We start from the raw sequence: 19,817 nt of genomic DNA, 5'->3' as shown, positions 1-19,817 counted from the left end.
ATCCATGCTGTATACTGTTTGTACCTACTATTTAGTAGGCGCGCACAGTAGGAAGATATTTGTTCCTACTTCTTCTGATTCATTCAGTAAAGAAGTGATGTCATTTACGTGTCCCGAACCGGCCGCATTCACCTGTTTTTTTGTTTAGCGTTATTCAAGAAGAGTAATGCACATATACAGTCAGGTAAACAAAAAACAATATTACAATGTAAATAAAGTAAAAGGCAGATTAAATAACTAAATAACATACAATACATAAAGGAAAGTACAAATGAAAGACAGTAATATACAGAATATAAAATAAACCAATAAAGACGCATTTAAAGAGTTAAATCATTATTTAAATAGAGGGGGAAAGGTTTTATAATAATGCAGATATTTGTTATATTTTCTGTTGTTAATTAAAAGTAGTGATTTCAGACGGGACTTTAACTCTAGATTAAAAATTGATTAAATTAATCCACGCTCGTTTGTTTTGATCTGGAGGCGGACGTGAAGTGACGATTTATGTTTAGTTTCGCACTGCATTGTGGGTAAAATACAATTCATTTCCTGAAAGCACGCATCCGATCCATATTGTATAAACACCGGAAATTAGTATCCATACTGAAATGTTCAGTATACTGAAGTGGACCCAAACAATGCATACTGAATGACCACGAAAGTTCAGTATACTGAAACTCCTACTAAAAAGTACTGCCTACTGAACTGTGGCTATTCGGAAAGGGCCCGAGAATAAGAAGCCACTTTAAATACTGAGGCCCTGTGTGCCCAGGTGCACAACATCAAATGAAGTGGCTCCGCCCCTCTTTACCTGAAGGCAACCTGAGTGGGGAGAAACACAAGGCAGCAGAAAGAGCACTGACTGGGTGTGTGGTTATGGTGCACCACAAAGAGTGCACAGTGATCTGGGTCGGAACTTCGAGTCCGAGGTGCTCTAGAAAATGGGCTCACTGTTATTGAGAAAATGCACAACACACCTTTTCGACCACAGTCTGATGGACCGGTAGAAACATTTAACTCCACCCTGCAGAAGATTCTGGCCACAACAGCCGAGCGCTGACACGGGGACCTTAGGATCCCCTACGCTGTCATGGCTTACAGAGCAACCAGGCACAGCGCTACCAGTTTCACACCCAACTTCATGATGTTCAGCCGTGAAGTTAGTGAACCGGGGGACCTGGTAACTGGCCTGCCCCCGACCCTTAAACAGCTCCTTCTTCCCCTGAGTATGTCCAGCAAACTCCGGGAGAGTCAGAGTGGATTTGGATCATCGGATTGCCAGAGATGCACTGGGGGAGTCAGTGAAGCAGCAAAAAGGAAGCCAAAGAGAGAAATGATAACAGAACAAATATACACACAATTGAAGTGTTTTTTCCATATACCATTTAGTTATACACACTGAAGGCTATAATGCATTTCTATTGTTTCTTCTAATGTTGAGTAAATCCAGATGACATCTACAAGTGTTGTCATTCAGTTTGGGATCAAAGGCTGCAGCAGTTAGGTGCCCAGTGGCCTCTGCACTCTTAATTAATCCTGTGCATGTTCAGGTGTCATTGAGATTTTCTTTATTTTGTATTCTGACTGCAGGATTCTTATTAAGGGTTAAAGGTTTTCAGTTAAATAAACCTGGACCTGATCTGACTGTGGTCGCTCTGCATCAGGATCTGCTGAGTTCCTTTTCTTTACCAAAGAGACTTTAGGCACTCGACACAAAATAACACAAGTAGATGAAAGTCTTTCTCACTCTACATCAGTTTATTTATTACAAGGTGACACGTGAGCTGTCTGAAGAACTTCTGCTACCCAACCCAGAGGCATCCAAGGAAACAGAGTGACAGAAAGAAGAAGATATCAGCAGAGAAGAAGAATCCTTACACTGTAACTGTTTCATATAAACACTTTAAATTCAAACGTCATAGCTGATCCCAACTTACTGGTTCATATGTCAGCAAAACTTCAATGTCAAAAAAGTAGAGACAGATTTATGTCTTTTATATCTTTTTTGTCTTATATACACAATAGTGATGTGAAGTTGGAATCCTTTAGATCAGTTTTACCATTGCACAGGATTAGCATTTCTCTCCTGCATGAACTAACATGTGTCTGGTCAGAATTTCTTTCCGGTTAAACCTTTTACCACACTCAGAGCAGCTGAAGGGTTTCTCTCCTGTATGAACTAACATGTGTTTTGTCAGACTTCCTCTTAGGGTAAAGCTTTTACTGCAAACAGAGCAGCTGAAGGCTTTCTCTCCTGTATGAACTAACATGTGTGTGGTCAGAGTCGCTTTCCGGTTAAACCTTTTACCACACTCAGAGCAGCTGAAGGGTTTCTCTCCTGTATGAACTGACATGTGTTTTGTCAGAGTTCCTCTTAGGGTAAAGCTTTTACTGCAAACAGAGCAGCTGAAGGCTTTCTGTCCTGTATGAACTAACATGTGTGTGGTCAGATTTCCTCTTCGGTTAAATCTTTTACCACACTCCGAGCAGCTGTGTTGTCTCTTACCAGTCTTTAGTTTCTTATTTTTCAAGTTTAATTCTGACAGATCTTCTCTTGTCTTTTTCCAATCATCACTGTCATCAGTCTCAGGTTCACCAGAGTCTTCAGTCTCGACCTCAGTCTCTGGTTGTAAACGTCTCTCTGGATCTGAGTCTCTCTCTGGTTCTGCTCCTCCACAGTCCTCTCCATCAACTCCTGTTTCCATCTGTTCAGTTTGTCTCTGATGAAGCTGTGAGGACTGAGGTTTCTCTTCATCATCTTCACTCTTCACAGAGACAGGAGTGAAGGGGAACTTGGTGGTATCAGCCTCCTCCAGTCCTTGAAGCTGTTCTTCCTCCTGACTGATCCACAGTTCCTCATGTTCTTCTTTAATGTGTTGGGGCTTAGTGTCCTCCTGGTCCAGAATGTGGCTCCACTCCTGCTGCTCAGGTGGAAGCTCTTCTTTACTCACCAACAGCTGCTGGACATCTGCAGGACACAGTAAACAAACATTAACGGTACTTAAACTGCTTTTTAAATATTAATAAGGGCTGTCAAATGATTTCATTTTTAAAGGCTGAAAATCAATAGTTCACTAGAATTGATCACATTTTAATCATGTTTGGAATTCACTCATTTTGCATTTAAAAAACGTTTTTTAATGCTTTTATTTTGTAATGCCTTAAGCTTAGGTTACTTTACTTCCTTTTTGGATACAAACCTACCTTTATTTTGAAAGAAAATAAGGAACTTGTCTAAGGCTGTGAAGATTGAGGTTTCTCATCATCATTAAGTCCTGGAGAGCGGGCAGCCAAGGTTCGAAACCGACCTGTGGCTCCTTTCCAAAACGGCAACAGAAAGGCTGGCGTTATGTAAATGAGCCATGTGCTGCTGATCACTTCCTGATTATGTCAGATACTACCTCTTCACACACCAAAGTGCTGAGCTAGCTCAATCTTTAGGAAAGAATAAGATATGTGTCCAACAGAGAGTTTTTGCAATTAAATTGCAGAAATTGCAACAATTATTTGCATTTTTTTTAATACAAAAAATCAAGACTTTTTTCATTAAACTATGTTCTTACACACACTTTGATGTAGGGATGTAATGATTCACGAGACTGGGTTCGCGATACGATTCTTTCACGATTTATTTTACAAATTGAGACTGAAGAAACATTTTGAAATAACTGAAAAAGATTCCTTTAATTTATTCATGAAAACACCATGGGGGGTGGGGGGCACAGACCCTTAAAGGGATCATGGTGTTCATGTGTTTCTTTGAATAACAGCAGTCAAAACAATTATTTCAACTTTTAACGGTCTGTCTAGCTTAGTTTTTGTTCCTGCAACTCCCTTTTCTGAGCACCCCTGAATGCAGCATGGTCACAGCACATTTTCTGAGTAATGGCAGAGAGAGAGACATGCCCAGAAAAGTCTGAAGTAAGCTAAGCGGCCTACTTTATTTTCTGATGGTTCTTGAGGACTTTTTATTATTGTGCACACCCAGGCCTCCGCTGGTGAAAGTGTGCTCACCTGTGTGTGCGCTCAAGTGTCTGTGTACAGTGTAGTGTCTCAGCTACAGACATCACACCCCCAGTCTCTTATTCTCATCTCAGGAGACTTGAATCACGCTTCCCTGTCTGCCACTCTCCCTACTTTCACTCAGTATGTTGACTGCCATACCAGGGACAATAAAACTTTGGACTTACTGTATGCAAACACCAAGGATGCATACAGATCATCACCCCTCCCCCCTCTGGGCCGCTCAGACCACAACCTGGTGAGACTGCAGCCCATTTACATACCTATGGTGAAAAAACAACCCCCCACAACCAGGTATGTGAAGAAGTGGTCTAAGGAGGCCACTGAGGCGCTGCAGGACTGCTTCGACACCACTGACTGGGAGGTGCTGAGAAGCCCACATGGGGAGGACATCGACGGTTTAACCCATTGCATCACAGACTACATAAACTTCTGTGTTGAGAACACTACCCACCAAAAAAATACAGTGTTTCTCAAACAACAAACCCTGGGTGACCCCTGAGCTGAAAACCCTGCTCAAAAAAAGAAGAAGGTTTTAAGAACTGGAGATAGAGAGGAGCTGAGGAGGGTGCAGAAGGAGCTCAAAAAAATCAAGGAGGGGAAAACCAGCTACCGGGCAAAGATGGAGGAGCATTTACAACAGAAAAATGCAAGAGACGTCTGGAGGGGCCTGAATAACATCTCAGGTCACAGCAGAAGGTGTGGGAGGGGCCCTGAAGCAGGAGACAGGGAGTGGGCAAAGAACTGAATCTGTTCTTCACAAGGGGCAACCTCCGGTCTCGAAAAATGAAGCCTATGCGGAAGTACAAAAAACTGCAGTTCCTCGAGGTTCCGCTTGAGGCTGGCTGCAGAAGCGCCGGAAGTGCCATAAGCCCACAGCCAAAAAAGCCCGTTTTTACCACAGGAATCAACATGTTTACAGCCTGGTTCAAAAAACGAGATATATCTGAGAAGTTGACGGCCCCTTCTCCTCACACTGTGGGGGGGGTGAATTTTTTTATAACTCATCGGATTTTATTCTATTAAGGAAAACGACTATGCCCATATAAGGGTTGTGGCAGATTTGATTGACAACTCTGCGTGGTCAGCAGGTCAGCAGGTCAGGAGGTCAGCAGGTCAGCAGGTCAGCAGGTCAGGAGGTCAGCAGGTCAGCAGGTCAGGAGGTCAGCAGGTCAGCAGGTCAGGAGGTCAGCAGGTCAGGAGGTCAGCAGGTCAGCAGGTCAGGAGGTCAGCAGGTCAGCAGGTCAGCAGGTCAGGAGGTCAGCAGGTCAGCAGGTCAGGAGGTCAGCAGGTCAGCAGGTCAGGAGGCTAATAGCTTGATCCATCGGATTTCTCCTCTTTTTTACTTCGTTTGGAGAGTTTGTTTAACACATATCTGACAACATACATGGCTTGCTGTGCGGTTAACAAACCATCCAACAAGTTGATGCTTCAGTTTTCTTCGGTAAGTGATATAGTAGTGTTATATTTACTGCTTACTCAGTGTCAGTATTTATATTTACGGACCTAGCTTGTTTAGAGTTAGCTTTAAACCAGTCGGCTAACTGTACTCAGTGTAGCTCATTATTTACATTATTTACGGTCAATGTTTTAGAAATGTTTGTTGTTAAGATGTTGTTGTTTAAAATAATGAGTTTGTGTGATGTTAGAAGCTAAAGGTTCATCTCGGTGGTTATCTGACGTTATGATGAATGTTTTACTCCACCTAAATGTGGACATTAAAAAACAAACTTTGTGTAGTAATTATCCGTCAGTAACATAAACTGAACTGAACCTAATGTGCTGTGTAGGTTATAGAGGATGACATTAAAGTTACATGGTTGATGTAGTGTCTTAAGATTTGAGCAAACTGTTAACAAATAAAAAAACTTCACTTTGTAAGAGCATCTGTAACCATTAAGAACTATATTAATAACCATATTAATTTTCACTGAACTCATACACAGAATATAGCTGTAGAAATATAAAATATAAATAACATATGGAATGAAAATAAGATATAAAGCACATAGATATAAAGTATAAGAAATAGTTTGAAGAGTACAGCCATGTACTGAGCTTATGTTAATAATAAATGAGTTACTGTATGTTCTGTACTAAAGCACAGAGAGTTGGGACCTGTTAATGATTTAAATAATTCAGGTTATATTTGTTTCATGTTAAGATGAAGTACTATCCACAATAAACTGCTTAATTTTTCCAAAATCTGAGACAGTTTGATGTAGAATATCATTGTGTGAGTGAGAGAGCTGAAAACAGCATGATTACAATAATGTTTATCTTCTTAACTTTGAATAGATGTTGATTACCTGAATACTGTACCTTTGTTGTCTGGGTAGTACACTGTTGAATTTATAAATGTGCTCTTACACACAGATGAATACAGAAAAATAGATGAGAACAAAAAAATGATTTAATGAATAACTGATATTTTCTCTCTTTCTTTGTCATCCTGAAGACCCCTCACTAAAAGTCCATGTTCTCCTGGATCCATGTCACATGCTCGAGCTTCTTCTGAATGACTTTTCAACAGTCGACGTTCTGCTGAGAGAAGATGTCCAGCAGATAAGACAGCAGTACATGAAGGAGCTCCACAGGCTTCAGGAGGAGGAGGAGGGTTTGCACCTTGGAAGACTGTATTCATGCTGTTCAAATAAAACTAGATCTCCTCCAAACAACTTGCAATCAAACCATTTTCTTCCCATTTTAAAACCCTTTGTCCAGTTTAGATGAGAGAAGTTGATATTATGTGATATTGATCTGGGAAGACTACATTTCTAAATCATGTTTAACTGTGTTTTTATTCACAAGTTATTGATCTTATTTACTCTCCATGTATCTTGATTTAAGAATGGGGCTGTGTTTAAGGGCAAATGTGGCAATGACTCTGTTCCATCCCATTTTCAGAAATGAACTGCATTAGTCTTTGGTAAAAACAAATGTCGAAAGAATAAGAAGTTGTGTAAAAGTAGACTTCCTTCCCTAAGCTATTGAGTTGAGCATTAATGCACATTTTAGTCTTGTCATTTCAAATCTGAAATGTATACTCATAAGTAGACATAAAGGAGTGCATTTATATAGAAATATTTATTTAATATGAAAAACAACATTAAAAAAAGTCTGTTTTTACAGCAGAGATGAACATGTTTACAGCTTGGTACAAAACAAACAAATAGGTGTGATTAGCTCATGTCTCCATGGACACACACTGTACGGGGGGGGAATGTTTTGATGACTCATCAGTTTTGATTTGATGAAGGATAAGAGTTATTCACAATAAGGCGTGTAGCTGACCAGCTTGACAGGTGGGTGCGGTGTAACGGTTTGTCAGGAGGTTTAAAACCCGCCTCAGCTCTCAGCCTGTGGGTGACATCACTCAGTCCATCCGGGGGAGACCTCCCTCACAGCGAGCTGTTGAAGAGAAGCAACTGAAGTCCACCCCAGAAGAACCAACAAATACAGATGTTGTTGAGGCTCAGGTTTCTTCCTCTGTCTCTGCAGCTCTCTGGGCACCTTGACGGACCAGTCACCAATAATCCACACTGTGTCTATAGGAGAAATACAAAGGTGTTCAATTAATGCCTCAGACAACACAAAATGTACAGTTAACTACATGTGACAGCTCAGGCTGTTGTTTTGTTATGAGCCACATCTGCAGGAATAATATTGAACAAGGTAGCTGCAACTCATCATAATAGATGCCAGTCTTAAACAATTTTTTCTAATACTTAAAGTTTCTGGTGTGAAGCTGACACTGTCCACAGACTCCATGACTTCACAGGTTCTATAGAAAACAAATGTCTTATAATAAATACTAAATTTTTCATTTTTCAATTGTCATGTTCACCTCATCGCTGTTGACATCAGTAAATATAAGACACAGACATTCCTCTTTTTGTCAGAACATGAACTGTATGCTTTGTAATATTGATTTCTTCTGGATGTCTCATTTATTTACAGTTTATGGATAAAACTTTGTTAATGTATTTCTCTGCTAACACTGACAAAGTCTAACTGCTCTGACAAATAACTGATAACACACACCTCTACAGGCGCTGAGAGTCGGCAGCCTGTTGCAGCAGCTCCGACTCTTTTTTCTTTATTTCGTCTATTTTCTTGCTTTTATTAAGTATTTTTGCACTGTTTCGGTGTTTATTGTTGGATACTCCTGCAGCGTTTTAGTTGCGGTATTACTCGTGGAATTACGTTTTTCTTTCGGGACTTTTTTTTTCTACTGTTGGAATGATCACGTACACTCGTGAGGAACTACTGAGCTTCATGCATGGAGCCGGTGTTCCTCCTACACACATCCCTGAGGAGTTATGGAGAGGTGTCCGCCGGGGGAAGAAAGCCGGCGCTAAAGTCAGGGAGCGGATTGAGAGAGACAAGAAATTTAAACCCTTTCTACCGTCGGTCATCATGGGGAACATCAGGTCACTCGCCAACAAAGCGGACGAACTCACAGCTTTAGTAAACAGCCAGAGTGTCTACAGGGAGTGCAGTTTACTTTGCTTCATGGAGACATGGCTACATGGGAATATACCGGACAGTCACATCGATCTGGCCGGCTTCACGCTGGTACGAGCGGACAGGGGGAGAGAGAGCAGTAAGAAGAGAGGAGGAGGTCTTGCTGTCTTTATTAACTCTAAATGGTGTAATCCCGGACATGTAACTGTGAAGGACTGTGTCTGTACCCCAGACGTTGAAATGCTGGCGGTGGGATTACGCCCGTACTATCTGCCACGGGAGTTCTCACATGCTACTGCTGTTGCTGTTTACGTCCCACCATCAGCTGTAGCCGCTAGCGCGAGTGACGTCATCCACACTATGATCGCGGGACTACAAACCCAGCATCCCAGCGCCCTCATACTGATCAACAGGGACTTTAATCATGTCTCTCTCTCCCCTGTCCTGACGAACTTTAAACAGTATGTGCACTGTGCTGTGAGAGGGAATAAAACCCTGGACCTCCTGTATGCCAACGTGAAGGGAGCATACAGCTCTTCTTCTCTCCCCCCTCTTGGGGAATCAGACCACAACCTCATCCACCTTGAGACCACCTACAGGCCCCTGGTGAAGCAGCAGGGGGCCAACACAAGGACTTTGAAGGTTTGGTCTAAGGATACAGAGGAGGCCCTGCAGGAGTGCTTCAATGTCACAGACTGGGAACTGTTTAAGGAGGAATATGGTGATGACATTGAAGGTCTGTCTCATTGTATTACAGACTACATCCGTTTCTGTGTGGACACCATAGTCCCTACCAAAAAGGTTTGCTGCTTCTCAAACAACAAACCATAGATCAATAAAGACATTAAAGCTCTCCTCAACAGAAAGAAGAGGGCCTTCATGACTAGGGATCGTGAGGAGCTCAAGGCTGTCCAAAAGGAGTTAAAGAAGAAGCTGAGAGAGGCCAAGAACAACTTCAAGGACAAGACTGAGGCCAAGATGAACAACTCAAAGGAGGTGTGGAATGGCATGAAGCAGATGACGGGCTGCAGCAGGCCGGAACCCAGAATTAAAGGAGACCCAGTATTTGCTGCTGAGTTGAACCTTTTTTTCAGTAGGTTTGACACATCCCCCGACCCAGTGAGCTCAAATAGTGGGTCTAGGTCTCCCCCCACCACCTCAGCCCCCATTCACACCTCTGCTGGAGACTCTGCTCTTCCTCCCATCAGGGTACTGACCACCTCCCCCCCCCCTCTCAGCTCCTCACCAGCAACTTCAAAGGACAGCCCACCCTCACCCTCAACCCCCTGCTCCCTCCCTTCAGGACCTGCATGACAATAGACAGTTCTCTACACCCCTCCCCCGCTCACTATCCCACTCTCACTCTTACTACCAGCCAGGTACAAAGAGAACTCTCCAGACTCCACATCAGAAAAGCTAGTGGACCAGACAACATCAGTCCCAGGATCCTCAAGGTGTGTGCTGGGCAGCTTGCAGGAGTCTTTCAGCACCTCTTCAACCTCTCCCTGAGGCTGATGAAGGTGCCTGACCTGTGGAAGCCCTCCTGCATCGTCCCAGTTCCAAAGAAAGGTCGTCCCAGCGCTCTCAATGACTACAGACCTGTGACACTCACGTCACATGTCATGAAGACATTTGAGAGGCTGGTTCTCCAGCACCTGAGGACCCTGCTCACTGCTTTCCAGGATCCGTTGCAGTTTGCATATCAGAGGCACATTAGTGTGGAGGACGCTATCATCTTCCTGACCCACAAAGCCCTGTCACACCTGGAGACGCAGGGAAGCACTGTGAGAGTCATGTTGTTTGACTTCTCCAGTGCTTTCAATACCATCCAGCCCTGCCTCCTGAGGGACAAACTGCTGGATATGCAGCTGCGCCCTGACAACTCAGCCTGGATCTTCAACTACCTCACGGGCCGGCCACAGTATGTCAGAGTCAACGGCTGTGTCTCTGATTTAGTGACGGGCAACACAGGAGTACCTCAAGGAACTGTTCTGGCACCTTTTCTCTTCACTCTCTTTACATCATACTTCAGGTTTAACTCTGGTTCCTGCCACCTCAAAAGTTTTCCGACGACTCCTCCATTGTTGGGTGCATCACTGATGACGACGAGAAGGAGTACAGAGGACTGTTAGAGAGCTTCGTCACATGGTGTGAAAGCAACCACCTGAAGCTCAACATCAGCAAAACAAAGGAGGTGGTAGTGGACTACCGGAAGAAGAAGAGGCCCCCTGCCCCAGTCATCATCCAGGGGGAGGAAGGGGAGAGGGTGGACTCATACAAGTACCTTGGGGTCCACATCAGCAATAAAACTGGACTGGTCTCACAACTCTGACGCCCTCTTCAGGAAGGGACAGAGCAGGATGTTCTTCCTGAGGAGACTCAGATCATCCAGTGTCTGCAACAGACTCCTGAAGACCTTCTACCAGTCTGTGGTGGCCAGCGCCCTCTTCTTTGCTGTGGTGTACTGGTGGAGTGGCATCAAGACTGGTGATGCAAACAGGCTGAACAAGCTGGTGAGGAAGGCCCGCTCTGTAGTGGGTCTGGATCTGGACACTTTGGAGTCAATGGCTGAGAGGAGGATGAAGGAATATATATTTATTATATTATTCTATATTATATGACATTTCATTAAATTTCACTATATTGTTCATATTGCACGATATTATATTATATTATACAACATTATATTATATAACTGCACTCTGCATTACTGTGGTACATCACTGCCTCTCTTCTCTGCTGTTTACATTACTTGCTGCTATTTATCATACCAAGTCACTTTAATCATCACTTATTTATATACTGTCTCAATTCCCTGCATAGTTAACTTCATCATTCATTCTGTACTTGTATATACCTCCTGTTTTTATTTTTATTTATCTTATCTATTCTGTTTAATGTGTATTTTGAGCTTACTTGTCTGTGCTGCTGCAACGCCCGAATTTCCCCTCTGGGGATCAATAAAGTATTATCCTATCCTATCCTATCCTACCTCTGTGAGTGCTGGAAAATGCCACAGGTGGGGATGCTTACTTAACCCTTTGACTTCCACACTAAGAAATCCATTTGCAAAAAATTATTTGTTGGTAAAATTGTGTTCCTGCCTCTTCATTAAGCAACATTTCAGTTTATATTTTTTGGATTATCCAATCAGGAAGCAGATGTGCAGGTCAACCAGCTGGTTGACTGTTGAGGGTTACTTTGGACATGAATGGATTTCTTTCATTTCTGCAACAAAATGTTTAGTTTTTTCATATGTAAACATCACAGAGGGAAGATCTTAATAACTTATAATTTATTCAACAAATTAAATGAGTAGCAATGGTTAGAAAAGGTGAACAAAATAAGAAATGAGTGACTTGAGCCAGGCCGTTTGCGTAGACTGGCAACTCAACCGAGCTGTTAACCATGTTTTGTGAGGAATCATAGATATATATTTTGTTGTCAAATGTATTTCCTTCAACTAAAATATGATTGTTAGAGGGTCTATAAATGATATGTGAAAATATATATATTTTTTTTTTACCCAGACATTTGCTCTTATTCTGTGAGACTTCTGAGGAGCTGTGCAGCGCAGAGTCACTACCGGTATTTTCCACAGTTTTAAGACAATGATAATTATGTACAGCAGCGCCACCCATTGGACATAATCTGTGTTACATACACTATTCAATGAGGTGAATGAGGATAAACAGACAAAGATAGGTTTCCAAAGTTTTAAATACAGCAATATGGTGGCGGGAAAAAGGTCAACCGCGTGGTTACAATGCAAGTCAAAGGGAGGGGAGGTGTTCTGTAAAGGGAACTAAAGCGGGTTGTTTCCACCCGGACCATTGAGTGTGTAACACAAGTTGTGAGTAAACGTTCCTGCTGAGCAGACACGTGATTCTCCGTGTGTTTATTAATGATCGTTAGGGTGCTAACGTAACAGTAGATGATCAGAGTAAAGTTGTAAAGACGTCAGCGCTGAGTTGAGTTTCCCCTCTGTGACTCTTGGATGTGTGTAAGATGGCCGGGTTTAAGGATCTTAAAGAGTTATTCAGTCGACGGCTGCTCGCTGCGGTTATCAGAGATATAACAGAAGAAAGAACAACAAGTGGATACGAAGAGGAGCTCCACCGACAAAGAAAACTGCTGGATGTGATTTTAACTCCTGAAATCAAGCTACAGAGAACAGGTTGGTTTTCTTTCCACTGCTGGAAACGTGTTTCCTGCTCATGTTTCAGATAGCAGAGCCTTTAGCTAACTTCCACAGACGCACACAGCACAGTGTTAGCTGCAGCTAGCTCCTGCTAACAACATCATTGAGTTTACTGGACTAAAAGACTCTTTAAGTCTTCACCTATTGAATCCAGCAACGGATCTGGTTATTGGAGATACGTTTTAGAAACCTTAACAATATGCTATTCAATTGTATCTTTGGGCACACAAACTTCAGGCCACCCTCTGCATCAGACTGCGGTCAAGCCAGCCTCCACTTCAGAAACGATAGTTTATTCTATCTTCTTTACACGACGGCATCATGTCATTTCTGTCTCTACATGGTCGTTTACAATTCTCCTCTGCTCTCTGTGTCACACACGATGCACATACACATTCACATACACACACACACACATTTTATTAAAATAAAAATAAAATAAAAAGCCAATTTCAATATAATACACATTTGACTCGTTCAAAAAGGAATAGGAAGAAGCTTAGGCTTGTCAAGTCCTACCCCCATTCTTCACCATTAACAAATGCAAAATCCAATCAAATAAACTAAACAGACAATACAAAAAAAATACTCCAATCGAGTGATTAAGAAAAACAGAACAAAATGAACAGGCGCCATTAACAGCTGTGAGATTTACATTCTCCTTCCTCATTTCTGTACTTTTCAAAGATATATCTTTTGTACATTTAAAAAAAAAAGTGCATTATATTCATACTTTGTTTAATCGTTTCGTCAAGACCATTCCACAAAACCACCCCACAAATGGAAATACACATACTTTTTAAATTGGTCCGAGCATAATGCTGTTTCAAGTTTAGTTTCCCTCTAAAGTTATAACCCCCCTCTCTGTCTTTGAACACTTTTTGTATGTTTACAGGTAGCAGTTTATTTTTTGCTTTACACATTATTTGTGTAGTCTTAAATTCTACCAGATCCCCAAACTTTAAGGTGTGTAATATTAAAAGGTTGAAGATGTGCAGAAGAACCTCACAGAGCTGGTCTGCACAGTCCTTCAGGAGTCTGGAGCTGATGCTGTCGGGACCTTTTGGCCTTCCTCGCCTTGATCTTCCTCAACTCACTTCTCACCTGATCAGCTGTTATGGAGAGGCCGTTGGTGGAGGAGGAAGAGGGGTAGGAGAGGGTTGTTGAGGGGGGTGGCAGGGTACTCAGGGTAGTCAGATGGAGTGTCTAAAAAGCGGGTTGGTCTGCGTTCTGGAGGGTGGAGGTGGGGTTGGGAGCAGAATCAAATCTATTGAAGAACAGATTCAGTTCATTTGCCCACTCCCTGTCTCCTGCTTCAGGGCCCCTCCCACGCCTTCTGCTGTGACCTGAGATGTTATTCAGACCCCTCCAGACATCTCTTGCATTTTTCTGTTCTAAATGCTCCTCCATCTTTGCCCGGTAGCTGGCTTTCCCCTCCTTGATTTTTTTGAGCTCCTTCTGCACCCTCCTCAGCTCCTCTCTATCTCCAGCTCTTAAAACCTTCTTCTTTTCATTGAGCAGGGTTTTCAGCTCAGGGGTCACCCAGGGTTTGTTGTTTGAGAAACACTGTATTTTTTTGGTGGGTACAGTGTTCTCAGCACAGAAGTTTATGTAGTCTGTGATGCAGTGGGTTAAACCGTCGATGTCCTCCCCATGTGGGCTTCTCAGCACCTCCCAGTCAGTGGTGTCGAAGCAGTCCTGCAGCGCCTCAGTGGCCTCCTTAGACCACTTCTTCACATACCTGGTTGTGGGGGGTTGTTTTTTCACCATAGGTATGTAAATGGGCTGCAGTCTCACCAGGTTGTGGTCTGAGCGGCCCAGAGGGGGGGAGGGGTGATGATCTGTATGCATCCTTGGTGTTTGCATACAGTAAGTCCAAAGTTTTATTGTCCCTGGTATGGCAGTCAACATACTGAGTGAAAGTAGGGAGAGTGGCAGACAGGGAAACGTGATTCAAGTCTCCTGAGATGAGAATAAGAGACTGGGGGTGTGATGTGTGTAGCTGAGACACTACACTGTACACACACACAGGTGAGCACACTTTCACCAGCGGAGGCCTGGGTGTGCACAATAATAAAAAGTCCTCAAGAACCATCAGAAAATAAAGTAGGCTGCTTAGCTTACTTCAGACTTTTCTGGGCATGTCTCTCTCTCTCTGCCATTACTCAGAAAATGTGCTGTGACCATGCTGCATTCAGGGGTGCTCAGATAATGAGAGATGCATTCATGTGCGCTCAGAAAAGGGAGTTGCAGGAACAAAAACTAAGCTAGACAGACCGTTAAAAGTTGAAATAATTGTTTTGACTGCTGTCATTCAAAGAAACACATGAACACCATGATCCCTTTAAGGGTCTGTGCCCCCCCCCCCATGGTGTTTTCATGAATAAATTAAAGGAATCTTTTTCAGTTATTTCAAAATGTTTCTTCAGTCTCAATTTGTAAAATAAATCGTGAAAGAATCGTATCGCGAACCCAGTCTCGTGAATCATTACATCCCTACATCAAAGTGTGTGAAAAAAGTCTTGATTTTTTTGTATTTAAAAAAAATGCAAATAATTGTTGCAATTTCTGCAATTTAATTGCAAAAAACTCTCTGTTGGACACATATCTTATTCTTTCCTAAAGATTGAGCTAGCTCAGCACTTTGGTGTGTGAAGAGGTAGTATCTGACATAATCAGGAAGTGATCAGCAGCACATGGCTCATTTACATAACGCCAGCCTTTCTGTTCAACATACTGTCTGATCATAGTCCGTTTTGGAAAGGAGCCACAGGTCGGCTTCGAACCTTGGCTGCCCGCTCTCCAGGACTTAATGATGATGAGAAACCTCAATCTTCACAGCCTTAGACAAGTTCCTTATTTTCTTTCAAAATAAAGGTAGGTTTGTATCCGAAGAGGAAGTAAAGTAACCTCAGCTTAAGGCATTACAAAATAAAAGCATTAAAAACGTTTTTTAAATGCAAAATGAGTGAATTCCAAACATGATTAAAATGTGATCAATTCTAGTGAACTATTGATTTTCAGCCTTTAAAAATGAAATCATTTGACAGCCCTTATTAATATTTAAAAAGCAGTTTAAGTACCGTTAATGTTTGTTTACTGTGTCCTGCAGATGTCCAGCAGCTGTTGGTGAGTAAAGAAGAGCTTCCACCTGAGCAGCAGGAGTGGAGCCACATTCTGGACCAGGAGGACACTAAGCCCCAACACATTAAAGAAGAACATGAGGAACTGTGGCTCAGTCAGGAGGAAGAACAGCTTCAAGGACTGGAGGAGGCTGATGCCACCAAGTTCCCCTTCACTCCTGTCTCTGTGAAGAGTGAAGATGATGAAGAGAAACCTCAGTCCTCACAGCTTCATCAGAGACAAACTGAACAGATGGAAACAGGAGTTGATGGAGAGGACTGTGGAGGAGCAGAACCAGATAGAGACTCAGATCCAGAGAGACGTTTACAACCAGAGACTGAGGTCGAGACTGAAGACTCTGGTGAACCTGAGACTGTTGACAGTGATGATTGGAAAGAGACAAGAGAAGATCTGTCAGAATTAAACTTGAAAAATAAGAAACTAAAGACTGGTAAGAGACAACACAGCTGCTCGGAGTGTGGTAAAAGATTTAACCAGAAAGGGCATCTGACCACACACATGTTAGTTCATACAGGAGAGAAAGTCTTCAGCTGCTCTGTTTGCAGTAAAAGTTTTACCCAAAGACAACATCTGACCAAACACATGTTAGTTCATACAAGAGAGAAACCCTTCAGCTGCTCTGTTTGCAGTAAAAGTTTTACCCAAAGTGGAAGTCTGACAAAACACATGTTAGTTCATACAGGAGAGAAAGCCTTCAGCTGCTCTGTTTGTAGTAAAAGCTTTACCCTAAGAGGAAATCTGACAAAACACATGTTAGTTCATACAGGAGAGAAACCCTTCAGCTGCTCTGTTTGTAGTAAAAGCTTTACCCAAAGTGGAAATCTGACAAAACACATGTTAGTTCATACAGGAGAGAAACCCTTCAGCTGCTCTGTTTGCAGTAAAAGCTTTACCCAAAGTGGAAGTCTGACAAAACACATGTTAGTTCATACAGGAGAGAAAGCCTTCATCTGCTCTGTTTGCAGTAAAAGCTTTACCCAAAGAGGAAGTCTGACAAAACACATGTTAGTTCATACAGGAGAGAAAGCCTTCATCTGCTCTGTTTGCAGTAAAAGCTTTACCCATAGACGAAGTCTGACTAGACACATGTTAGTTCATACAGGAGAGAAAGCCTTCAGCTGCTCTGAGTGTGGTAAAAGGTTTAACCGGAAAGAGACTCTGACCACACACATGTTAGTTCATACAGGAGAGAAAGCCTTCAGTTGCTCTGTTTGCAGTAAAAGCTTTACCCATAGACAAAGTCTGAACACACACATGTTAGTTCATACAGGAGAGAAAGCCTTCAGCTGCTCTGTTTGTAGTAAAAGCTTTACCCAAAGTGGAAGTCTGACAAAACACACGTTAGTTCATACAGGAGAGAAACCCTTCAGCTGCTCTGAGTGTGGTAAAAGGTTTAACAGTAAAGAGACTCTGACCACACACATGTTAGTTCATACAGGAGAGAAACCCTTCAGCTGCTCTGTTTGCAGTAAAAGTTTTAACCTAGGAGGAAATCTGACAAAACACATGTTAGTTCATACAGGAGAGAAACCCTTCAGCTGCTCCGAGTGGGGTAAAAGGTTTAACCAGAAAGAGACTCTGACCACACACATGATGATTCACACAGGAGAGAAATGCTAATCCTGTGCAATGGTAAAACTGATCCAAAGGATTCCAACTTCACATCACTAATGTGTATATAAGACAAAAAAGAGATAAAAGACATAAATCTGTCTCTACTTTTTTGACATTGATGTTTTGTTGCTGACATATGAACCAGTAAGTTGGGATCAGCTATGACGTTTGAATTTAAAGTGTTTATATGAAACAGTTACAGTGTAAGGATTCTTCTTCTCTGCTGATATCTTCTTCTTTCTGTCACTCTGTTTCCTTGGATTCCTCTGTGTTGGTTCGCAGAAGTTCTTCAGACAGCTCACGCGTCACCTTGTAATAAATAAACTGATGTAGAGTGAGAAAGACTTTCATCTACTTGTGTTATTTTGTGTCGAGTGCCTGAAGTCTCTTTGGTAAAGAAAAGGAACTCAGCAGATCCTGATGCAGAGCGACCACAGTCAGATCAGGTCCAGGTTTATTTAACTGAAAACCTTTAACCATTAATAAGAATCCTGCAGTCAGAATACAAAATAAAGAAAATCTCAATGACACCTGAACATGCACAGGATTAATTAAGAGTGCAGAGGCCACTGGGCACAAAACTGCTGCAGCCTTTGATCACAAAGTGAATGACAACACTTGTAGATGTCATCTGGCATTCTGGATTTACTCAACATACTGTTAGAAGAAACAATAGAAATGCATTACAGCCTTCAGTGTATAACTAAATGGTATATGAAAAAAACACTTAAATTGTGTGTATATTTGTTCTGTTATCATTTCTCTCTTTGGCTTCCTTTTCGCTGCTTCACTGACTCCCCCAGTGCATCTCTGGCAATCCGATGAGCCAACTCCACTCTGACTCTCCCGGAGTTTGCTGGACATACTCAGGGGAAGAAGGAGCTGTTAAAGGGTCGGGGGCAGGCCAGTTACCAGGTCCCCCGGTTCACTAACTTCACGGCTGAACATCATGAAGTTGGGTGTGAAACTGGTAGCGCTGTGCCTGGTTGCTCTGTAAGCCATGACAGCGTAGGGGATCCTAAGGTCCCCGTGTCAGCGCTCGGCTGTTGTGGCCAGAATCTTCTGCAGGGTGGAGTTAAATCTTTCTACCGGTCCATCAGACTGTGGTCAAAAAGGTGTGTTGTGCATTTTCTCAATAACAGTGAGCCCATTTTCTGGAACACCTCGGACTCGAAGTTCCGACCCAGATCACTGTGCACTCTTTGTGGTGCACCATAACCACACACCCAGTCAGTGCTCTTTCTGCTGCCTTGTGTTTCTCCCCACTCAGGTTGCCTTCAGGTAAAGAGGGGCGGAGCCACTTCATTTGATTTTGTGCACCTGGGCACACAGGGCCTCAGTATTTAAAGTGGCTTCTTATTCTCTGTCTCTCTCTCGTCAACACTACACACATTCACCATTACAATCACCACTGATTTACAGTTTGCACATTTCTTTGATTAGGAGGCTTTTCCTGGGTTGTGAGAAAATGGGGCTGGTCTGACTTCTGAACTTGGATTTGGCTTGATACTTGGTAGTTGTAAATCTAATTAGTTGTGGATCAGATTGTTTGTGTAGTTTGTTTGGAACTTGATCTGTGCAGAGTGGTAAGTAACCTCTCTGACTTGTTACTGGTACAATTTGTTTGAAGATTTAAAGATTTGACTTTCTTCAGAGCATTAGTTGTACTTGTTAGTTTGACCGTCATTTTGATTAATTGATATTTCAAATTACAATGGTGTAACAAGGTTTGTTTGACAAGAGTTTTATTTTTGAGCACCCTGATCAGCAAGCCGCCAGGCAAGCAGGACTTGCCACTTTGTTATTTTGCCTTTTTTATTTTTGGTGGTAACTCTGGGGAGGGGGTGCACCAAATTCGGTGTGTTTCAGGTGACTAGGTCGGTGGTCTTCTGGGATGGTGTCCGAGTTTGGGAGACGCCTCGAGCTCGACAAGCCATTGAAGAAGTGAGGCTTAGGTGAGTTAGTTATTAGTGTAGGTGTTGGGGTGTCTCCATAAAGCTTGTAAAGTAAAGCAGCATATTTTCTTTGTTTGTTGGACTGATTACCTTGTTACATTACATTTTCTGAGATGTTTGGTTAAGTTGGTTTTTAAACTTGGTATTTAATCAGTGGCAGACTTGACTTGGAATTTTGACAATGGTTTCTGTGTATGAGTAACAATCCTATGAAAGCTAATTTTTTTTAGGGGCAGGCATTACACCTCGTTTTGTTGATGCAGGTTTAACATTTGAAACAAAAAAGAAAAAACTAGAGCTTGAAAAGTACGAAATGCAACTCATTAAAGAGGGTAAATTTGCTTAAATAAACTGTACAGAAGCTATACACTGTATTAAAGCAAAGATATAATACAAAAAATAACAAAGGG

General features: G+C 42.3%; 1 protein-coding gene across 1 annotated transcript; it reads left to right on the top strand.

Annotated features, from left to right (window-relative positions):
* The first annotated feature begins 12,371 nt into the window (after positions 1-12,371).
* LOC136178538 (zinc finger protein 345-like) lies at positions 12,372-17,788 on the top strand. Its single transcript, XM_065952456.1, has 2 exons — positions 12,372-12,670; positions 15,807-17,788. Exons 1-2 carry the CDS (start codon positions 12,502-12,504, stop codon positions 17,456-17,458), a joined length of 1,821 nt encoding a protein of 606 aa, XP_065808528.1. The 5' UTR covers positions 12,372-12,501; the 3' UTR covers positions 17,459-17,788.
* Positions 17,789-19,817: the final 2,029 nt, after the last annotated feature.

This window comes from Labrus bergylta, chromosome 3 (genome assembly GCF_963930695.1).
Source record: "Labrus bergylta chromosome 3, fLabBer1.1, whole genome shotgun sequence".
In the NCBI taxonomy this organism is placed as follows: Eukaryota; Metazoa; Chordata; class Actinopteri; order Labriformes; family Labridae; genus Labrus; species Labrus bergylta.
This window is presented reverse-complemented; position numbering and strand designations above follow the sequence as displayed.